The sequence below is a fragment of the Rhinolophus sinicus genome, chromosome 6 (genome assembly GCF_057876585.1).
Source record: "Rhinolophus sinicus isolate RSI-liver-muscle chromosome 6, RSI-T2T, whole genome shotgun sequence".
Lineage (NCBI taxonomy): Eukaryota > Metazoa > Chordata > Mammalia > Chiroptera > Rhinolophidae > Rhinolophus > Rhinolophus sinicus.
In genome coordinates, this window is record NC_142506.1 from 20,762,844 (window position 1) to 20,787,681 (window position 24,838).

General features: G+C 35.0%; 1 protein-coding gene across 5 annotated transcripts in view; it reads left to right on the top strand.

Moving 5' to 3' along the window:
• Nucleotides 1-24,838, top strand: part of CSMD3 (CUB and Sushi multiple domains 3) — a 1,092,836-nt gene that overhangs the window by 850,165 nt on the left and 217,833 nt on the right. For all 5 annotated transcript variants that reach the window (XM_088798979.1, XM_088798980.1, XM_088798981.1 and 2 more), the window contains one exon: nucleotides 5,380-5,496. In XM_088798979.1, coding sequence (XP_088655105.1) covers nucleotides 5,380-5,496 — 117 coding nt within the window. The remainder of the gene's footprint in view (nucleotides 1-5,379; nucleotides 5,497-24,838) is intronic.

The window sequence follows — 24,838 nt, forward strand, 5'->3', positions numbered from 1 at the left end:
ATAGAAAACTCATAGCATAGAAGTAAATGTGAATGTATCAAAAATATAGGGAGGGAAATGAAGAGCCAAATAAATACGTTACTTAGAGTAATAGTTGATAATTAAAGTCGTATGTATCGCCATTAGGATAGCATAGCTTTATTGGAAGCTTATGATCTAAGGCAGATAAACAAAATGAAGTATGTATACTTACATAGGAGACATGAAAAAGAACATGAAATGAATGCCTGAATAGTTAGGTATTTTTACTAAGATCAAGGGTTTGAACAAAGGGGAAAAAGTAGCAATAGTAATTTTAATCTGAAAGTCCATGCTGGGAATAATGGCTGTCTAGCTGTCTGCATTACAAATTCACATCATGAGCTTACAGTTATGAAAGTCCTTCTCTTAATAAAAAAAAAAAAAAAAGACTCCATGGGAGATACAGCCTTCAAACGCATTCTATGCCAGGATCAATGATTTGTGACATTCAATCAGGCTATATCAGGGCATAAGTATTTTATTAGATGTGGACCAGCACTTTTGTAAGGTATAGCAGTTCTTTTAAACTGAAGGAGTCACAGGCCACATCTAGTAAATTATTGATTTAATATATCATATTGCTCTTTTGTGGTGACCTGTAAGAATTCATCACTTTTTAAAAAGTGCCTAACTTGCTTTCTGAGAAAAATTTATACGTTATATAATAATTTTCATTATAGAGTATATCTGATACTAAATTATACAGTACACAAGTGAAAAGACAGATTTGAAATTGCAAGTAGCTTAAGGCTATGTTGCATGTACTATAAAGTCTCTAAGATATATGGACTTTCAGGTAGTACCTCTTCCCTGTAAATGGTTTGGGATTTTTCTATTTCACTCAGTGGGAAGGCGCCTCCCCCTCCTTCTTTTCCTCCTCCTCATTGTCTTCCTTCTCCATCCCACACACATGACCAAACCCTAGGTGGGAGGTCCTTTTCATTGGGTGACTAGAAGCCCTAAACCCACTTGCAGTCTCATCCTCTGATTTCCCTGGAAATACCTGCCTCCTCTATCACTGCTTCGTAGTTCAGGAGTAAAACAAGCATATAAAGTTACAGCACGGGCACATTTCACTTACGTAAATCATACCATACAAATTCAGCCAAGAGAGGATTTAAATAAAAAACAAACAGAAAAAGAGAGAAAAAGGAAAATAATGCAAAATTAAACTGTGTGGGTGATTTTGCTTACTCAGTAAGTGTGTACTCCAGACTGAATAGATGCTGGCATGGATTTGCTGCTCTGAAATGGTAGACGTGAGTTTGCTGTTTGCTATTTCCTCAGTGGAACTAGTATCCACATGGCTCTTAGACTGTAAAAATCGTATCATTGAATATATCTCTAGTGTTTTATGATACATAATTTTTTCACATAATATCACCTCTAAATGTAAAGCAACAGTGACTCCTGGTATTTCAATCACAGAAAGAAAAAAAAATAGGTTTACATGAATTTATTAAGAGAGGGTTTGTTTCAATTCTGTCTTGGATTTAAGTGAATTTCTGGGGTAATTTCAACCAAATGAAATGTTTGTGTTACATGCTGACTGTGGAAGACTATTTTATAGTAGGCTGGTCTTGCAAGCATCATTCATTTAATAATCAAACAGACATTTATGGAGGACCTAGTATTTATCAGAACTGTTCTAGGAAGAGAACAGAAACACGATAGAACTGTGTGTTAGAAAAATCACTAGCAGTGGTAAGAACTTACGGGGATGAGTGAAGCTGGTTGTCTATTATTGAAAGAGTGCATGTGGAAACTGTTGGGAAAGTCTGGATGTGGCAGTTACAGTGTCCACAGGAAAGAGAGACTGATAAGCTACATAATGGTACAAGCAACAAATCAGTGATGTACTGGACCCCCACAATCAAGGAGAGAGTATCAAGAATAATAGCATTTTATCATAGGCTAAGTGATATTTTAAGTCTTTAACATACTTTGGCTCTGTATGTAGCCATAAAACACAGTTCCATACTGCAACAAAATCATAGTGAATTACAGTCAATAACATGTTACAATTATTGCCAAAGCAATAGCACATTTTAGAATCATCTATCTGGCATTTTGCAAAGTGTGTTCTGGGGAACGTGGGTCCTGTGAGATGTTACACAGAAACAGCCTCCTTGATTGAATGTTTCTAAGAAAGAGCATTGATATTCCCCAAACCTTACTAATGTCTCAATGAAGTCCTATAGTAAAGAACACTGTTTCTTTTATCCATGTATTCCCCAAATATAGTTAATCATAAAACCATTTTTCTCATAATCTGTGTGTTCTACAAAAATGCTATTAAAATACAGATTTAAGAGGTAGTCACAGTGTGGCAAAAGTTATCATCAGGAACAGGTGGGTTCTTATATTTAATGCATTCCAGTGATACAGGCTGTTTAGAGAAACACAGCCAGTTTGACAAAAGACCCACAAGTATAAGTCAAATGGCAAAAATAAGCATAGAATTAAACGTCCTGCCTTGCTTTTATCTTCTGATTCTTAACAGAGCCAGAAAGATAAAGGCTGCCCTTTTCTATACTAGCCAATAAGGTGAAATTAAAACAGGGAGAGAGAATATCAAAAGCTTCTAGGAACCACTATTAGGGGAATTAGTAAAGATGGCCTGGCTTAGTCATGATTCCATTACATTTTCATAAATATAAAACAGATTACAATAAATCTGTATCTCACAGCACAGTTAATTTTCCCTTATTTATGATATTTACATACTGCATAAAGTATTGTCAGTCACTACAGTGTTTAGCATAATTACTATAAATTAACTGCTGTAATCACTAACCAGAAGAAATATAAAATTATTGCTACCAGTACAAATAATAGAAGATATTATAATATCAGTTACCATAAGAACATGTGATTATACTGCAACCTCATGTATATTCATCAGTGGTTTAAAATTAAAACCTTTATATTTTTCATATTTATAAATTAGATTTTCAACAAAAGCTGTCCTAAATGTCCATTATGCAAAATAAAATGCACAAAACAAATTGAGCTGTCAGGCGCATATTAATGTGGAATGACGGAATATTCATGACAAAGTCACAAAGCTAAGCTTGAGTTAGAAGTTCTCATTTCTATTTATACTTTCATAATTTAAAAATAAGGGTTTCGTCATACATATTTAAAGTATTGTAATTTTGGAGCACCTTAAAATCAGAAGGAAAGTTAAAATAAAACATACTGCTCATTCTTGAAGGATTCTCTCATCAGTAATACTATCAGTTGAATAGACTTATCAGTGCTGAAATAAGAACACATCTGACTACTCTAATCTCAAAAAAATAATGAGTGATGAGAATGATGCATCTTTTGTCATCACTGTCAATTTGTTGTTATTCTGGGGAGTTCTAATTTTAATGTGTTTAAGTTTAACTATTACCATTTTATAGAATATTAAAAGAAAAAAAGGAAGAACATTTATTAGCCACCCAATTTAACACAACATACTGTTTGTGTTGTGTGTTTTAAATACACTGCTATATTTTAAACTTTGGCCAGGAATTGATCAAAAGTTTTGACTTTTTTAGACTGTCATGACTCTTAAGCCAAATAGTACACCGGCTCTCTTTAAAAAGAAAACCAGGCATTAACTCCAATAAATTCCCAACAACTTACGCCTATGTATTTCTAGTCTCCATAAGCTTTTTCCTTGGTCACAGAAGAGTGTCACTAATGCTTTTTAAAACTAGTCACTCCACTTTTGTTCTTAATCTTATCTTCTCCAAGCCTCCAGATCAGCATTCCCAATTTTCCCTTTTGTAAGGACTTCTCTGTCCCTGTTTGGGCTTTGCTGGCCACATATCTCTACCACATACTTTCAGTTTTCGTTTTGTTTTGCAACCTTTAAAAATGTAAAAACTTCTCTTAGTCTGGGCTGGATCTGTCTTACTGGTTGTAATTAGCAAAAATCTGCTTTGATTGAAACTAATGTGTTAATAATACCAGCAACTCCCCCTTTCCTGTTTGAGGGGAATCCTGCACAAGTTCAAAGCCAATTAAGAGATAGGCTGAAGGAAATCAAACCAACAGCTTTAATATTGGTAAAAACTGAGGAGCAAAAACATTGGGCTTCCTATGCAGTGCCAGGTGTCTTGCAACAACCATGGACAGCCCCTCAACAAACTCACCCTGAAATACTTAATATGCTGTAGAATGGGAGACCAGCAATTGTGTTCTGTAGGCAGGGTGGCCCCCTACTGGCAGTAAAGGTCCTGTCAGAGCTCACCAATCAGGAAGCTCATTCCACCTCCAGGGGGCACGGGGTGGGGCTAGCAGGGCGGCAAGCCTATGCAAAATCCCTCCTCAAGGAAACCATGGCCACTGAGAAGAAGCTCCTTGCTCACTGATACCCCAGACTGCCAAATCCACTCAAGACTCCTTTTTGATTTATTACCACTTTCCAACACTTAACCTTTTCAAAGACTTTCTTTAATTGAAACTTTCTTTTCCCATTGCTCCCAAGGAACTTCTTTCTTTGTAGCCACCCTCTGATTCAGCCTGGGCATTCCCCAGACCTCCACTTTTGGCTATCTTTTCTCATTCTACATACTTTTTCCGGGTGACCTCATTCTTTTAAAGAATATCAACAATCATCTTTAAGCTTTGGATACCTAAATCTCTATTAGTAACCCAGGTGTCTCCCTGAGTTCTAGAACTATGAATCCTAACACATCCCCCTATCTTGTGAACAGTGGAACCATCACCTACAAATTTGCCAGAAACATTGGTTTTACTGTCATCCTTTTTAGGAACATAGCACATTTCGGGCTGAGGTAGTATAAATTCTGCCTCCATATACCCTTAGCAACTCTTCTGATTTAAGTGTAGGTGAAATGAACAGATACAGATTGGTAAGAGACTATTTTACTTAGCTGAGTGGGTGAATGTACTTGTATAGCCATCCTTGTTCCACGTACAGAAATACTTAATTTGGTGGCAGCATAATCAGGATTGATTTTCAGTAGAGTTGCAAAACCTGGCAGTGACACAATTTTTCACTTGTGTTCGTAATTTCTCATCATTATAGAAAACATGATTATCATTACACTTTTATCATACATGAAAGCAGGACCACCATTATCACCCCTAAAGGTAGCACCATTACATTATTGTTTTACTTTGTTTCTGAGAGGAGCACATCTTAATGCTTCAAAAGTTTTGTATGTGTACAGTTTTTTAATTTAAAAAAATTTGATAATGGGGAATCTTATTAAAATATGAAGATAAATGATACACCTTAAAATCCAGTTGCCATATTTTTATATGAAGAATACACTCATAGTATTTATTTTTAATTTTTTTTCCTAAAAATAATGTTTTATCATTTTTATCTCCTAGCACCATGTGGAAGTCGTTCAACAGGGTCAGAAGGCACTGTTCTATCACCAAACTATCCAAAAAATTACAGTGTGGGACATAATTGTGTTTATTCTATAGCAGTTCCCAAGGAATTTGGTAAGTAATATTCATCTCATCATGTAGTATTTCATTCCAGACATGCTTTAGTTTTCACTACACACTATTCAAAAATGTTAGTTTTTTTCTGAAAATATTCACAATGTCCATAAAGTATTTTACTCTGTAATCCTTTTAGATAGTGTTGTAATAATAAACTTTTGAGGTCATTCTATTCAATCTGAATTTATAACCAAGTACACAGGTAAACAACAATATAAAAATGAAAACAGGATTGTTTTTAATTTTTAAAAATAAGTACATCCAGTCACGTTGCAAGTGCCTTCATATTTGAATGATATAAAATGGGAAATTAGCAGAGCATAAAGCAAAATCTGCTCTGCAAAATATGTGTGAAGTCAAATGTATAGGAGTATTATAATAATGACAAAAGTATATAAAAAATGATAAAAGTTTTATACTTCATTTACACATTTCCAAAGAGAAGAAATTTTGTTTTTAAGCACCTAGTTTCTGGGTCAGCAATGAATCTAAACAGACAGCTAAGGGTATTTCATCTTGTCAACCTGACAGTCTCTTCTGCTTTGGCACTGACAAGACAGTGTGTCCTTTGCTACCTGTATACCTCCCTGATCACAAGTCTTAAGGGTCACTTACCTGGCTTCTAAAGGTTTTGGATCTGAGATCCAGCTGGATCTCACCCAGGTTGAAGCTCTGTATATGGATGCATAGACAATAGAAATTTAGTGAGCAGTAAAGTATGGGAGAGAGGCTGAAAGTTCAGACTTCTACAATTTAGATTTACAGACTCGTGTCATATGGTAAAGGATTTACTATAGCTATAAAGAATGTGTGGGCTGGATGACTAAGTATTTTAGCAGAACGATCTGGATTTTATCATTTCAAGGTTTTGGGATCACATCTTGACTGAACGTTTCTGATGATACATAAAATAAGCTGATGCTTCCAGTCCAATTTCTTATAACCAGGTACTACCTATATATCCTCCTTTTCTCCTGAAACAAGTCCAGGAACCTCAACTTCTGTGAGAGAACATTGTGATCAGAAGTGAAATAGTAAACCTTTTATTTTAACCTTGACATAGAGTGACGATGCCAGCATTAGCAAGGTGTCTGTTTCTGTACTCTACAAAATATTTCTTCCTCCTCGTGCTTTGATCAGTTGAATCAGAGTTGAGCTCTTTCTGAAGTGAACAATAGTTTAGCAGGAAAAACATCTCTCTCCTTAATTGTGTTGATATCTTTCTTGCCTTTTGTGCCCAAGAGCGTTCTTTCTTTGCTAGAGGGGTTATAATCCCTAGCTGCCAAAAATGTTCCATGCTTGCTCCCAGAATCCTCCCAATGAGGGTCCAGAAGACTTTATGAGTCCTCTTTAGAAGCCATTAATTTGATTATACTTTGGGGGATACAATGTGGCCAAAAGAATGAGAAAGAAGAAATATAGCTATTTCCTTCCTTGACAACATAGACCTGCTGACCACCTGGGGATGCTTTACAGTAGCCTATGTGTGTCCAAAAAGGAAAGGGAAAAGTAGTGATTAAAATAAAAGTAAATTAACAGATTCTTAAAGAATGGAATCTTTATTTTAGCAGGGTTAATGTAAGTGAAATTTAATCCTTTTAATGGAAAAAATAATATAATCAATATTCAGTGGTTTTTAACACTAACTTTGAAAAACAAACCTTTGGATTATTTGTGGATAAAATCAAGTATACTCCGATTTGTTAGTTAAAGAATTGATTTTATTTTTATAAATGTTGCATAATTCTTTGTTTCAAATGGCATATAAAGTCAAACAGTCTTGGATTCTAATTTCAGCCTGTTACATTTTAGATATCTGTCTTTGAACAATTATATAATCTCCTTGAGACCCAGTTCCTTTATTTGTAAAATGGGGACCATTATGTCTACAGGGCAGAGTTGTTGTGAGAAATAGCTGAGATTGTATATATAAAGTATGTCTCTCTATGGAGTAGTTCATGATCAATACCATGGGGTTTAAGAATGCCAGCCTTGGAGTCAGATTTGCGGGTTCAGAGCCAAACACAATTTGCTTGTTTTCTTTAGACAAGTCACGCATCATCAGCCTGAGATTGACTTTTCTCATCTCTGAACTAGAGATGATAAATGTCTACCGCATAGGGTTATTTTATAATTAAATAATATAACATGTAAATGATTGTTATCATAACACATAGTAAGTTATGTACACACATGTGCACACACACACACTTTTCTTTATGTTCACAATCATAGATTCCCCATCGCCTCAAAAAAAGATGAAATAAAATGACCCTGGGTTACTACATTGGATTAGAGTCTTAAGTGTAGCATGGCAAATAATGAAATATTTATATTATGTAATGAAAGCATAAAACCAAATATTTTGCATTTCACATTTCCAGGGGATATCCAGTCACCTAACGATTCCTTAAGATTTGGGAGCAGAGTAGGAGAATTAAATAAATATCGATCATTGACTTCTTCCTATCTTTACCTTTGCCTACTTAATGTGAGACAATCAATCAATAGTCATTGGGTCTCTACAAATAAAATTCCTATTTTGCTTCTGCTTCTTCTCATTCTCACTCTGCCAAAACTGCCTTCCATTGCACATCGGGCTTTATTTTATGACATTTTAGTATCACTTCATAACATATCACTTCTTTCTATTTCCTACAATTTATCCCAAATTATAATCATGCCCTCTTTTATATCTTGTATATGCTGACACTCTTAGTATTTTACTTTTATAAATCATTATCATTTAGCATAACATTCGTCAAATACACTCAGTTCATTCATTTGTATTACATTTTTTACATGGGTTAAGTTTCTAAAGTTGTTAATGTAAAGGAGAAAATCACGTGTAATCATCATCCATAAAATACCTCAAATCTCTCATAGAAGATCATCTACATGATTTTGCACAAGCCATCTTGCCTCTGAATAATTCTAACAGGACATTTTTCCTCCAACATCAGAAAGGTAACAGTTTCTTCATATAATATCAGGTGAGGTAGTTTGGTTTCCTGTAGATCATGTGGTACCAAATTACTTTTATTTATTTCTTTTTGCTTGATGTAGAATTAAATTCATATAAATTAAATGTGTACATATGTGACTCTGCTTTCCTGGTTGATTGAATACTGTTTTGTTTGTCACTCGATTTATGTTTTTTTCAGTTTTTCTAGATAAGAGAAGTATCAATTCATAATACTTTCATAAGCATCATGGGATTTCATTTGAACTTCAGACATTAGGGTCACTTTGGTAATAGTCATTCTGCAGGATTCCAGTTTTGTATACTTAGAAAAATAACAATTCTGGGTCAGTTGGATAGCTTTAACTGATGTTTTACTCTTTCCTTTCTATACAATTAAAGTATTTCGATTGTATTTCTGGATTAAAATACCCTACTTCATTAATAAAACATGTTTTAATTTTCCTTTATATTGCAATTTTTAATTATCAGCTATTTCCCCTATGGTTTGGTTATTTAAGTCTTCATGTATTATTTTAAGTGCCAAAAACATGGAAGACAGCTTTTGTTTTATTTTGGATTTGATGTAGATAAGGAGCTTTAGAATGAATTGTTCACATTGTTACAGGTGAATTATTTTTGTTTATATGTATTTATACTTATACATAGACGTATGCATATATTTATACATACATAGAAGTATAAATACATATAAAGCATACCTAAGTATATGGATCACAATCAAATTGCAGGGAGGGGCAATTAGTAAATTTGGGACATAAATATTGTGCACTTCTATTTTAACAAACCTGGCTGAGAAAACAACAGAAAAGGCTAGGATGACAGCCAAAGTAGGGTATAAGTCAGAGGCTAGTGTTTGTTATTGTCTGTTTTGTAGAAGAGACAGAAAAGGGAAAGGATGAACGGAGAGTAAGTTTGGACAACAAAGTAAAGGGTACAGCAGGGCAGCTGGAAAACAGGGAAAAGTGGGATGTTGGCAATGAGAAGCTTCAGAAAGCTTTATTTCCGAGACTGTCTTTAAAAGTTTCTTATTAACTTCCTGGAGAGAAGAAAGTCTCTGTACTCCATTTCAGGGGCTTCTATTTGCCATTTGAGGTAAGCCTGTCATCATTCATTCAATCTGATTTTAAAGTTGGCTTTTTTCTTAGTCAGGTGCAAAGAACCCCATTTCAGCCATCTTGATTTGATATCACTTCTAGTTAAACCTTCCCATGTCTGTAAGTACTTGCAAGTAAAAGCTCCCTACAAACTGTATATATACAGGAGTATAATGGGGGCTGGGGGTTTAAGGGCTTGTTGGAATTGTGGAAGCACAATTTCCCATGTTAACTTTAGCTTTCTTTTGAGATCTGCAGAATCTGAACACATTTCTAGGTCTATTGTGTAGTGGGTTGAAGTGTGCTGTTTATGGGTTGGTCTGTTTATAGGTTGATCTCCAAGGAGCTGTCTCTCACCTCCCGAGTCAATCCAACCCTTTTAGGTGTCTTGATTTCTCTCCCCAGCTCTCTAATACAACCACGAGGACTCGAACACTAGGTAACCAGCCTTTATGTGCGTGTCCACAGAGGAGTCAGTTATTTAATTACAGTTGTGCTGGAATTCCCTATGGGGCTCTGTTTGTCCTAAGGGGTGCCTTCTGACACCTCCACATAGATTTTTAGTCATCTAAGAATACCCAAAATTGGAGCTGAAGGGAGTAAATTCCCTTTATCTTCAAAGATGAACAAATTCAGACACTCATTTATCTAGCAAAAAGTTTTGTTCAGATTCTCAGTCAGCATTTTCAACTGAAAAGCCAAAATTAAAAACCAACCCCCCCTTTTTTTTAACTTATTTATTTTATTTTTTTATTTATTTTTCCCCTGGGTTATCTCAACCCTTAACCATTAGTACCATCTCGAGGATTTTTTTGGTTTTTTTAAGAATAGCTCAAATCAAGTCAGGCCCTCCTACCTTAAAACAGGGAGGTCCGGAATTCCAAGCAAAACTCACCCTAGTTCACCCAATGCAAAATGGGGAGCCCTTGAGCACAGTGGGCCTCTGATGGTACCTAGCACAAGGTCTAGGTCTACAGGGTGGTCCTGGGTGGGCTTCTTTGGAATCCTGCCCTCTACATCAAGTAAATATTGATGTAGTAAACGTCCAAACCTGTAAAACATTTTATTTAAGCCAAACTGACAATTGTCAGAAGCAAAAATGTCAACAAACTGAAAAAAAATGCTTTGAAAAATAGCAGTTCTGTAGCTTATTTTTTACATTAAAATCAAAAAAGAAAACATACGAAGGGTTATATAAAATCCAGCACTGGTAAATTAAGGGGGTAAGAAAAAGCAAAGTGGAAAAATATGTAAAATTAAACAAAAAATAAAACAAAGCACATGTTTCTTTTACATTGGTCAGTAAGAAATAATTAATACTTATAATTTATAACACATAAAAAGGGTATTATAAAAAGAAGATAATAATAAAGGGTTCTGTGGTACAGTGGGTGTGTCCTAAGAGGTATGAAAAAAAATTACATTGACATTTCAAAGGTATGTTATACTAAATGCAAACTACAAAAAAGTAAAACAGACAGCAAAACTAAATCCTAATAGCTTGCAGGTTAAAAATAATCCAAAAGGTTTTTTTTGTATCTTTGTTTTTATTTTTTATTTTTAGTGAAGGTCCATAAGACCTGAATGCCTCCCATTCATCTTCCTTTTCCTTTAAAAAAATTGAGCCTTACCTTCCATCCAAGATTATGGTCTTGCCTCATCCCCAGTGGTCCACGATTTCAACAAAACAAATAATGGCAATAAAACCTCCTAGCAATAAGCCTTCCTATCACTATGGGACCACATTATCCAACAAAAAGGTTGATCATCAGTGCATCCTTTGGATTGATTCATGACCAAAAAGGGGAAGTGTGGACAAAAAAGAGGCCACGTACTAAACTTGACAAGCTCAGGGGAAGCCAGCATGGTGAGCTCTACAAACTCAGAGACCTAAGCAGGTCACTGGGGTAGTCACATCCTAGGCCTCTAGCTTCCTTGACAAAGTTCAGTCTTTACCTTAGTGGGCCTGTCTGTTGTTTTTTTGCATCTAAAATAACATACCTTTGATATGTCAGAGTAGTCTTTTCCAGATCCCTCATGGCACAACCCACTGCCCCAGAGCATGAGACCACAGAATCCTTCCTTGTTATCTTGTTCCCCGAATACCATCTCTCTGTGCTGTAAATGTTATTAACTATCCTGTACTCACCAATGTAAAAGGAGCATGTGTCTTTCTATTTTAATTTTTATCTAATCCCAAAGATTTCCCCATTTTGCTTTCTCCTGTCCCCTTAATCTACCACCAGATGTAACTCTCCTTACATTTCCTCCTTTGGTTCTAATATGTAAAATTAGCTGCAAAACTGCCATTCTCCAGTGCATTTTCTCAATTTGTTGGGATTTTGCTTCCCAGCAAATGTCATCAGTTTGGCTCAAATAAACTCATAAAAATTCTCTATAGGTTTAGACGTTTCTTACATTGACAGTTTTCTCCTGGGATAGAAGATAATAGATTTTTTTTTATTTTAAAGCCTAAGAGAAAGACAGTGCAAAAGGCAAAATTGAAGGTTTGAGATGGACCAATTGGTAAAGCAAGATACCTGAAGCAATTGACAGAAGTAGGATTAAAAAAAAAATAAAAAAAAATAGTGGGACCTTTTAAACTATAATTCAGAAGAAATGATTCATAACTAGTAACATAATACTTGCATTAGTTTCACACGGAATATTACATTTTAAAATTATCATCTCTTCTCATTCTCCCATTCCTATTTTCCTTCAATCACCCTCTCCTGACATTCTAGGAATTACCTATAAAAGAATATGCATTTGTGGCTTAGGTCTACATAATACTGTAAACTTGGTGGCTTAAAACAACAGAAACTTACTCACTCATAGTTCTGGAGGCTAGATCGCTGAATCAGGTGATAGTATTGCCACCCTCTCAGCAGTCCGGAGGGAAGAATATTTTCTTGCCTCTTCCTAGCTTCTAGTGGCTCCCAGCAATCCTTGAAGATCTGTGGCTTGTTGCTGCCATCACTCTAATCTCTCCCTTTGTCTTCACAAGCTTTTTTCCCTTCGTTTGTGTGTCTCCTCTGTTTCTGTGTGTATCGCTGACCTTTCTTCTTATAACATCAGTTGTTGAATTTAGGGGCCACCCCGATCCAGTTTGATCTCCACTTAACCTTCAATTAATTGCATCTGCAAAGATCCTGTCGCCCAATACAATGACATTCTGAGCTTCCAGATGAACATGAATTTTGAGGGGACACTATTTAACCCACTACAGAGAATAAACTATATTACCACAGTTTTATGTAGAAAATCTTAACATAAATTGCTCTATAAAGTATGTAATCAAATATTAGCTGTGGAATGGAAACTGACATTCAGATTTCTTAGAGATTTCCAACATAAACATCACCTTGTGGATATCCAGTATAATCTCTGGTGACATAATTTTGTGTTTAACCTCCCAGATAATTTTACCTCCTAAAATACCCACCCTGAAATGCATATTTGTTATGGTACAAATTACTCTTTTCCAAGATTGTCTTTCATATGTGGAATCTTGGAAATGGGCATGAAAACCTTTTCAGGTTTTTCTTCTTAGATTGCCCAGTTAATCTGCTCTTTCCCATATCTTTTGTTATTGGTAGATGCTCTTGGTTGCATGGATTTCACATTCAGGAATCCCCCAAAACTGCAAAGTTATTGTCACTCTACTCTGTACAATGGACACATAGAATTACTAAAACCTTTTGTGTATTGCTGTGGGAGATGCATTATTTTTGGATAGCTGTCATCACCTTGAACTTGCCTTCTACTCTACTTCCACATATTTTATATTTGTTTGTTATTCATAGCCATTATCTTTTATACTTCCCACTGTAGTATTTTTTTTCCTCCAGTCAATCTAGAAACATCTTTCCCTATGACATTGCCTAAAATATCGCGATATAGTTGTGTTTTTGTTTGTTTGTTTGTTTTCATCTCTCTAACTTCACCATAATATTACATTGGAAACACCAATAATGATTAGATAGCTATCTCATTTATTCTTATATTTATTAAATTTAGTATTTCCTTTATATCTTACAGACTTAGGTAATTACATGAAGATTTTTAAATGCAATTTATTTTTGCAAAATTATATCTTCCACATTTCTGCGTAAACTGTTAGTCTGTGAAAAACAGTCTCTAAAAATGTATGTCTGCTTACAAAAACATCCAATAGAGATAGGAAATTCTCTTCAATAAATGGTGTTGGGAAAACTGGACAGCCACATGCATAAGAATGAAATTAGACCACTGTCTTACATCACACACAAAAATTAACTCAAAATGGATTAAAGACTTGAATGTAAGACCCGAAACCATAAAATACATAGAAGGAAACATAGGTGCTATATTCCTGGATATCAGTCTTAGGGATGTTTTTGTGAATGTGTTTCTGACAGTGAAGGTAGCAAAAACAAAAATAACAAATGGGACTGTATTGTTACCGGTAAATGGATTCTTGGTATCCTCATAGGAAAGAATTTAAGGACTCACCAAATGAGTGGATTAATTAAAATAAAAGACGATAGTATACTCCTAAAATGGTGGGAGTGGGCAGGCCAGGAGAAGAGCAACTGCCCCAAAGAGGGGTGGGGCTTAATAATTTATTTCACTAAAAAGGAAGGGGTGAAATAGTCAAGACTTAGGAGTAGTTTAAAGACATTCTTAGGCGGGTCCTCACTGACCATTACTTCCTGTCAGTAGGTGGGATACTCTGGTTCTCATTTGGCCCTTGTCAGAACTGTCATGGTGACACAGGTGTTAGAGATTTTTACCTAACCTCAATGCTAATAATATTAGAATCCATTATAATTAGCTAAAGTTAATCTTGAGGGACAAGATGGTGTACTGTGTCTGCTCTTTGGTACCAAAATCTAGTTCTGGCCAGTCTGGTAGCTGCACGTTTTCTTAAGGATGATCTCATCTCTTCCCTCCTTTGTTTTTTCCCACTTCTTCCCTCCCTTCCTCTCTCTCCCCGCTGCCCTATTCATTCTGCCTATGGTAACAATATTAAACTAAAGCTTTTTTACAGCAAAGAAAACCATGAACAAAATGAAAAGACAACCTACCAAATAGGAAAATATATTTATAAATCATACGTCTGATAGGGAGTTAATATCCAAAATATATAAAAACCCCGTACAACTCAATGACAACAAAAATACTTTATTAAAAAATGAGCAGGTAATCTGAATAGACATTTTCCCAAAGAAGACATACAGATGGCCAACAAGCACATGAAAAGATGTTCAACATCACTAATTATTAGAGAAACACAAATCAAAACCACAATGAGCTATTACCTCACACCTGTTAAAATGGCTATTATCAAAAAAGACAAGAAATAACAAGTATTGAAGAGGATGTGGAGAAAAGGGACCCTTCGTGCAACACTGATGGGAGAGTAAATTGGTATAGCCACTATGGAAAACAGTATGGAATTTCCTCAAAAAGTTAAGACTAGGACCACCATATTATCCAGCTAATTTACTTCTGGGTATTTATCTGAAAAATACAAAATCACTTACTTGAAAAGATACAAGCACCTCTGTATTCATAGCCACATTATGTACAATAGCAAAGACATGGAAATAACCTAAGTACCTAAGTGTCCATCGATGGATGAATAAATAAGGAAGATTTGGCACATATATATACTATATACTGTATATACTATATATAGTATATATATGTGCCAAATCTTCCTTATTCATTTATATGTGTGTGTGTGTATGCATACACACACACACACACATATATGTATGTATATATATATATATATATATATATATATATATATATATATATATATATATATATTTGTATTGGAGAGGATATATATTATATATGTATTATATATATATAATATATATGATAACAAGTATTGGAGAGAATATATATAGAGAGAGAGACAGAGAGAGAGAATAGAATAGAATAGAATAGAATAGAATAGAATAGAATAGAATAGAATAGAATAGAATAGAATAGAATAGAATAATACTCAGCAATAAAAAAGAAAAGATAGTATCTTGCCATTTCTGACATGGAATGGACCTGGAAGGCATTATGCTAAGTGAAGTATGTCAGACAGAGAAAGACAAATACCATATGATTTCATTCATAGGTGGAATATAAAAACAAAACAAAAACAAACTCATAGATGCAAGTAACAGACTGGTGGCTAACAGAGGGGAAGGGGGATGGGAGGGTAAAATGGGTAAAGTGAGTTAATTGTATGCTGACAGATGAAAACTAGACCTTTAATGGTGAACATGCTGTAGTGTATACAGTTGTCAAATTATAATTTTGTACACCTGAAACTTACATAATGTTAAAAAACAATACACTTCAATTTAAAAATAAATTGATTAATTAAAGAAAAAATGTAGGTCTCTTTGGAATTCAGAAGGAAAAAGTAAAAACCATGGATTGAAACTAATGATGCATACACACTATATATAGATGTGCAGTGCACATATATGTTGTTCTTCTTTGGTAATTTAAAGGTTTTAATATGTAAATATGTACTAATGTAGTTTTGACCTCTATATGTAAAGTTAACTAACTCTTTCCATGTTTTATGTTAAAATTGACAGCCATTCTTTTATTCTATGTATATTCTCCTTTAAAACCTACATGTATTTGACTATTTGCCTTTGACCTAATATCTAGATGTTTTTTAAATGATCTGTTTCATTCAGCATAATTTATGTTGTGGTTACCTGTCTTTATACTTAATTCAGTAATTTGTTGTCACTAATTTTCCCCGTATTTTGATGATAAATTATTTTGAGATGCTTCATATATGCTCAGTAGGTCAGTAAATCATTTTATTGGCATTCTGTTTTTCCTGGTGTGACATTTTCAGTAATAAATGAACCCTTATGGTCCATAAAAGCTTTTTATATTTAAAATGCATGACACTTCATTTTTTTAAAGGTAGAATTGTATCAAAATCAATGATCAGTCCCTTTTGGATATTGAGTTTTCTTATCTAACAATGGCAAAAACGTTAAAAAATGTGTGTTTATTCAGAATCTGAGTTGAGTATTTATCATTATTTGTTAGATATGGGACAATTGCAAAAAAAGGGAACTTCATTTATTTTTTTTAATTGATGTCTGTTTTCATGTCAGTATGTAGGAATGAGTACAGTAGTTCTCTCATCTACAGTTTCACTTTTTGTGGCTTTAGTTACCCATGATCAACATCACTCTGGCAATATTAAATGGAAAACTCCAGAAATAACAATTCATAAAATAAATAATTAATAACGGTTGCTTGTTTTAATTTTTATTAAATTTATTGGGGTGATATTGGTTAGTAAAATTACATAGGTTTCAAGTGTACAATTCTATAATATATCATCTATGTATTGCATCTTGTGTTCAACACCCTAAGTCAGTTTTCCTTCTATCACCATACATTTGACTCCCTTTACACTATTGTACCACCCCCGCCCCCCCTTACCCTTTGGTGATTACTCAACTGTTGTCTGTGTCTATGAGTTTTTGTTTGTTTGTATGGTTCATTTGTCAGTTTCATATCCCACATATGAGTAAAATTATATGATTCTCAACTTTTTCTGTATAACTTATTTCTCTAAATATGATAATCTCAAGACCCTTCCATGTTGTAGCAAATGGCAGAATTTCATCTTATGGCCAAGTAATATTCTGTGTATATATGTAATACATCTTTTTTATCCAATCATCTATTGAAGGACACTTTTTTTGTTTCCATGTCTTGGCCACTGTGAATAATGCTACAATGAGCATGGGGGTACGTATATTTTTATGAATAAAGTTTTCAGATTTTTTTGGGTAGATACCCAGAAGAGACATTTCTGGGTCATACGTAAAACTATTCTTAAGTTTTTGAGGAAATTCTGTACTGTTTTCCATAGTGGTTATACCAATTTACATTCCCACTAGCAGTGTATGAGTGTTCTTTTTCTCCACAACCTCTCCAATACTTGTTATTCATTGTCTCGTTTATAATAGCATTCTAACAGGTGTGAGGTGGTATCTCATTGTGATTTTTATTTGCATTTCCCTTATAGCTAGTGATGTTGAGCATTTTTTCATATATGTGTTGGCAATTTGTATATCTTCTTGGGAGAAGTGTGTTCAGGTCCTCTGTCCATTTTTTAATGGAATTGTTTGTTTTTTTGTTGTTGAGTTGTATGAGTTCTTTATACATTTTGGATATTAGCCCCTTATCAGAGATGTTGTTTGCAAATATCTTATCCCATTTGGTAGGTTGCCTCTTTGTTTTGTTGATGGTTTATTTTGTTGTGCAGAAGCTTTTTAGTTTAATATAGTTCCATTCATTTATTTTTGCTTTTATTTCCCTCAACTTTGAGGTCAAATTCATAAAATTTTCTCTGAACCCAAGGTCCATTAGTTTAGTTCCCCATGATCAACAGCACTTAAAAAATATTAAATGGAAAATTCCAGAAATAACAATTCATAAAATAAACAATTCATAATTTTTAAATTGAATGCCAATCTGAGTAGCATGATGAAATTTCATACAACCTGCTCTGTCTCATTAGGACATGATTCATCTCTTTATCCAGCATCTTCATGCCTGTTAATCACATAACCATCTTGGTTATCAGATCGACTGTTACCAGATTGCAGCATTGTATTCAAGTAACTCTTATTTCACTTCAGAATGGCCCCATAGCACAAGACTAGTAATGCTAGAAACTCTAATATGCCAAAGAGAAGCCATGAAGTGCTTCCTTTAAGTGCAAAGGTGAAAATTCTTCACTTAAGAAGAAAAAATAAATTGTACACTGAGTTTACTAAGATGTACAGTAAATATCTATCTTCTATCTGTGTAATTGTAAAGAACAAAAAATAAATTTGTGTTAGTTTTACTTTCTCACCTCAAATGCTAAAGCTAAGGCCACAGTGCATGGTAAGTGCTTAGTTAAGATGGAAAAGGCATTAAATTTGTGATGGAAGACATGAACAAAAAACATGTTCTCTTTGATGGCAACTTGTTACACCAGAAAGCATTGAGTCTATATGAAGACTTCAGCAAGGGATGCCCAGAAAGGAGGGACTCCAAGCCATTTACTGCAAGTAAAGGATGGTTACACAGATTCAGGAATAGGTCTGGTAGTGTAGCATCTCACATCATCACAAGAAGAAGAAGGGTAAGATATTTTGAGCAAAAGAGAGAGAGAGACCACATTCACAAAACTTTTATCACAGTATATTGTTATAATTTTTCTATTTTATTATTGTTAATTTTTTTTTTTACTGTGCCTAATTTATAAGTTAAACTTTATCATAGGTATGTTTATACAGGAGAAAACTTAGTATATATAGGTTTCGGTACTATTTGCAGTTTTAGGCATCCATTGGGGGTCGTGGAAGGTATCTACCGTAGATAAGGGAAGGAGCTACTATATGTTAATTTGTGCCTATCAGAAAGAAAACTCTTATTGTTTTTTGGCCTAACATTTTACAGTATGGAAAATCTGATTCTCATATATATTTATATCATTTAATTATTTGGGTACTATTTATATAATTAGATCCGAAGGCATGTTTGGTCACCAGATAGAACAGGATTCCCTCCCTATTTCCAATTTGGTTTGGAGGTCATGACTCATGACACCACACTGCACTAAGAGGGTGTGAAAAGCTTTGTTACACATATGATAAGGCTTTCTGAGAAGATCAGAGCAGTATCTCAGGATGACCCAAAATTGCTTAAGAGGACAAGGAAAGCTGACTGGCTTTGGGGTTTTATTGTAGTTAGGAGGTTCCTTAACAGAGGTCAGGACTTGTGCAGTTTGAACTTCCCACTGGTCCTAAAGGAGCTTGCACCCAGGCTTTTATCAGCTTGCCCAGGTATGAGGCAACGGGCGAATAAGAAGGTTAAGATTGAAAAGCCTTCAGTGGTCAAACATCAAAAGTGGATTAAAATTTATCAAATTAACTCTTGGTGTTTGGCTGGTGGGTGGAATGTGCCATGCTTCACTTAATAGAATTTGCACTTGTTTAATTAAGGCACTTTATAAGGCCAGTTTCCAAAGATTGGTTAGGGAGGTGAAAATTCTATTGAATGCCTAATTTAAAAACTCAGCGTTATGTATTGTGAGAAGTGAAATGAGCACCTTGATTACTATCAATTGTAACTAGACATATGTGGCATTGATTTATATTTTAAGTATCTCTGAGACAATATTCCCAGAAATGTTTACCCCATAAGGGGCAACCTTGGATGAGGAGTCCTTGTTGCTTCCATTGCCTGAATCACATGGCCAGACAATTGACAATGACCCAAGGGTCTATATAAATGTCCAGCAGGGGATGATTGTTAACCTGACTATTGACCAGGGGATCCAGTGTAAAGATGACTGCCCAAAGTTTGGACCATTGTACCGATCATTGTGTCTTTTATCAGGGATGTCTTGGTTAAAGTGTTAAAAGCAGTTCCTCTCCAGGGAGTTCAATCATGTTTGATGATGGTGGCCATACTGTGTGTAAGGTATGCAGACTCCCTTTGATGTTAACTCCCTTGATCCCAAGGAGCTCCTCGGAGAGCTAAAGGGTCCAGAAGAAGAATGATCTTCTATAAGACCATGGCACCTGACAAGGAAATGAGGAAAGGGAAGACCATACCCTCATACAGGTAGAATATGCCAGAGGACCTAGGTTTGGCTCTAACATGTGGATATCATTTCTATTTTAGCAAGGAATCCTTAATGGCCATACCAAACTTGCAAGATACTGCTTTTATGGCCTAAGGCACAATGGGCAGCTGCATACAGTGGGCCATGGACTCAGGGCCTGGGAGAGCCTCTGTTGCCAGGAGAAAAGAGTATGCAGAATTGCCACTGTAATAGCTTATGACATGGGGCTTAGGAAGGGAGCTTCTTTCATCAGAAGTCCATGGGAAACATGTGACTGTCACAGGTGGTCCAGAGACTCCAAGAAGCATGACAGAAGATTGTGGAACCCTCTATAGTGAAAGTGTCTCTGGGGAGCAGTGCCTGTTTTATTATTATTTGGAAAAATTCTGGAGATTTTTCTGTAGGAGGAGGCTCCATTCAAGGTAGGTTAATGTAATTGGAACAGCATAAATGAGCTTAAGTAAAATTATAAACAAAGAATATGTTACCCTCAAAATCCAAAAATTCCTAGAAGATTCTGAGTTGGGTTTAACATTGTGGTGCCATGAGGGTCTATAGTACTTTCTTAGTGGTGTCAGAGATAGAGTGGCTTTTGACTAACCAAGTAATTCCTAGGTATTTAACTGAGGCGGCAGGGCCTTTTATTATGTGTGGGAAAATAGAAGCTCTCCATTTTTGTGAGCTCTTTTGTCTTTGCATGTCTTGAATGATTGTGCCAAATGAATCTCCTTGAAGGAGATGTCATCAGTGTGATGTCATCATCCATGCTGCTGGAGAAAGTTGGACATAGTTTACGATCTTGCCTACAAAGACAGAGTGCAATGGCTGGGCTGTCAAAACCTCATGGGTAGCTGGACATCTGTCCCTTTGAAGCTGACAGCAAAGTGTGTTGTATCCCATCAAAGGTGAAGGCAAACTATGGCTTAGCAGCTGTTGAAACTGACATTAAATGAACATCTGAGTCAAATCAATAATAGCAAAATGTTTACCAGCTGATGATTGGAGGGAATTAGTAACTTCAGTAATACCGATTATGGGGTTTTTAACGGGTGGAACTAAGTTTAAGGTTACAGTAATCCACTATAAGGTACTATTCATTCTTTCCAGGCTTAAGAACAACACAATTTGGCTGTTCATAGAGAAATAGTGGGGATAAACACTACTTCTCTAAATAAATCTTTTATAATGGATTTTAATCTTTGAAGGCATTGTTTTAATATATATTGAACCATATTAACCATTTTAATTGTGGGGAAAGGCCCATAGAGTCTCAATTTGGAAAGCCTATCATAAGTGACAAAGACATGATTTAATTTATTAACATATTTTGGTCCGAGCTCCCAGGACCACAGTAGGATATGTAGTCAGGGCAATAAATCTGATGATTAAAATGAAGCATACTTCTTTGTTCACTATTTTCTATTTCATAATTCCTTTAGTTTATAGATGTGCCCTCCTTATTTAAATTTGGTGGGATCCCCAGGAATAACTATAATTCCATCTTTTGTATTGGTTAAGGCAATGATGGCTTGCCAGTTGGTGCATGTCAGTTAATATTAAAAGTAATTCAAAACCTATGGTGTAGAGGTTCAAGAGTCAATTAGAGATATTTTATATTTTCTCTGTATAAAGTTTTGTTGTAAATTTAGGTTTTCTAATTGGGTCAAATTGTAGACCTCTCTTTCAATTTTGTGTTTCTTCACCTTGTATCTTGTTTGTTTATTGGTTACCGGATATACTTGGGAGGAGGAAAGGTCTTTTTACCATGCTCATATTTGTAAGTTTCTTCCTCCAGAGAGTGTCAAATCTGTAGCATCGGGGGTAGGGGTTTTCCCCATAATAATTGTTGCTTTATAGGGTTTAAGGAGATGGAGTTTAAGTAGGGTTTGAATAACTTCCTTATTTGTGCCACATGGGTGCCGTAAATGTTTTTCTCTGTAAGCCCAAAGATGAGGATCTTTGTTACAAAGAAGCCTGAGCAGGAGTAAAAGCCATTTAATAGGGTCTTAGTGAGGCATCTGCTTTTAGGAGTGTAGACCTTAGCATGTTAATTACCCTTCCGCATAGTCGGCCATGCAGTGGGCCCATGTATTGCACAGTGCGTCAATATTTTTCCTGAGTGCTCTAGGAGAGCCAATGATGGGTTGAGACACACTATCTGTAGTCACAAAGAAAGATTCACATCTCTGAATCTAGCATTAGTCACAGCTTCTGCTGGAATCAAGACCTACAAGTCAACTTGAGACACACCAATAGATAGATCCAGGCTAAGACATACAACCCAGAGTCACTTTAAGGAGGCCCCTACCTCTTGTTTCTAAATTCCAATTATCCAAACTTCTGATGTAGGTTGATTAAATCTATGATAAATATTTTATAGAATTCAGGAACTGCAGCACAAAGCAGCATAGCTCAAAGTGCAAGGTTGTTAGCAGGTAGCAGAGCCAAAACAAGAGAAGAATAACTCTCAGTCATGGTGGTCATCCCCTGAACACCCTCTTCACTGAATCAATCGTTGTGGTTTCCCCATGGTTGGTTTAGATTTGAAAACTGATGGCACCATACAAACACCAAGGGAGTATGAAAATTTGTATATCTCACATAAGGAGGCTTTCTGGGGAGAGCAGAGCGATACCCAAAGAGGTCCAAAATGGCGTGAGAGGGCAGGGAAAGCAGATTGACTTTGGAGTTTTATTGTGGCTGTGGGTTGGTAGTGGGGAGAGGACTTTTGTGTTCAGGTCACTGCTTGCATGGTTTGAACTTCCCACTGGTGCTAAAAAGGGGAGAACTCAGGCTTTCTACTCATCTTGCCCAGATATGGGGCAGACGGGGGAGGAGCGTAGTGGGGCTTGAAACCTCTCAGCCATCAAACTTGAAAAGATGTTTTAGACTCTTTAATACAACATGGAATTTACAAAGCTTCAATTTATAAATTGTTTATATATATGTATATATATGTATATACATATATGTACATATATATACATATATATATATATAAAACTTTCTCTTGCTATAATATTCTCTTTCTACTTTAAACAGAATTATTTTCTTTCAAACTCCACGTAAATGACTGTAATGTGCTCTAGGATGTGATTAGCTGAATTTTCAAAATAACCATCAAATGTCCTACTAGGACATTATGATAAATATGTATTTGCATTCATTGTGTAATAGATGTCAATGTTAATGTTTCACATTTCTCTCATTTTTACATCACTTATAGGAAATAAATTATGCTTAATAACTCTTAAGATATTATTGGAAAACATAGTGCAAGAACGTTGGGCTAGACATTTTATAATTTGTTTAATTGATGGTCATATTTCACCATGTAAGTAGTTTTCCCATTTATGTTTGCTTTTTTCTTTTGCTTTATTTTGCCAAGATGATAATTTCAGTGGTTTCCCCATTAGGCTGTTTAATACCAGTTGGTGTCAGTTGCTAAACATGATTTTGAAGTAAGGTTCAAAGTCATAAAGTCAATGATGATAACAATAATACACTGAAGGGAAGATTGGATAGTTATTGTAGAATAGTGGAAAACAAGCTCAACTAGGAGTCCAGAGTTCTGAGTTTTATTGCTGTATCTCTCTCTAGTTGGTATTGTGACATTGAGCAATTTATTTGACATTTCTGGGCTTCATTTTCTTGATCTATAAGAACAAGAGCTTTGATTCAGTGGTCTCCAAGGACCTGCCCATTTCATAAAAAATATGTGAAACCTACTTTTAAATTTAAAGAGTATGCTACTAGAGTATGCAGCTAGAGAAGTAAAGTGTAGGAAAGTACTACCAACTTTTCTGAAATTCAAGAATCTGCTAATAGAACTACATGGATTTGTGTAGTTTCAATTAATTCCAAAGGTGACTATAAATTTAACATAAATTCTGAATCTTTTATATTCCTACAAAAATAAGTTATGTAACAATGACATGCTACATTCTTTTTTATTTTCTTCCTTTTTTTTTTTTTTTTTTTTGCATCAGAATATTCTTGATGGTAATCCTTACCTTTGTTACCTCTACATTAATGTTTCATAAGTACTTCTGAGGGCATTTTTCATTTTTCATTCACTACGTATGTTAGAAGATTAATTTTCTACTCGATTCCTCCCTCTACTGGTATTTAGGTACAAAATAATTCCTTACGTGAATTTGAATATTCATATATAGGGAGAAAGTATTACCTACAGAATTTCACTGTAAAATCAGTGGTCTTCCCTTAAGAACTTGAAATGGGAGAACATTTGAAATAATGGGAAAAAATTGCGCATGCATGCATAACTTTTTCTGGAAAACTTTTTTATGTAGAAGTCATTAAATATAGCTTTTTTTGTGTGTTTGATTAGTCTGTCATGCAGAATCACATTAGTAATGTTTCATACTATGACAGATTAAAGCTAGATGACAAATGAGTCACAAAAGCACACAGCATGCCACAGGCACAGTCTTTTGTAAACATGGAATACTCATCATTTTTGACATTCTCCCACTGATATTTCAGGATGGTATAATGATCTCTAATTGTTCCATACTGAAATCCAGTAGTGAATACAATGAAAACAGAGATTTTCATTTATTTACTTATTTCTGTTTTGGT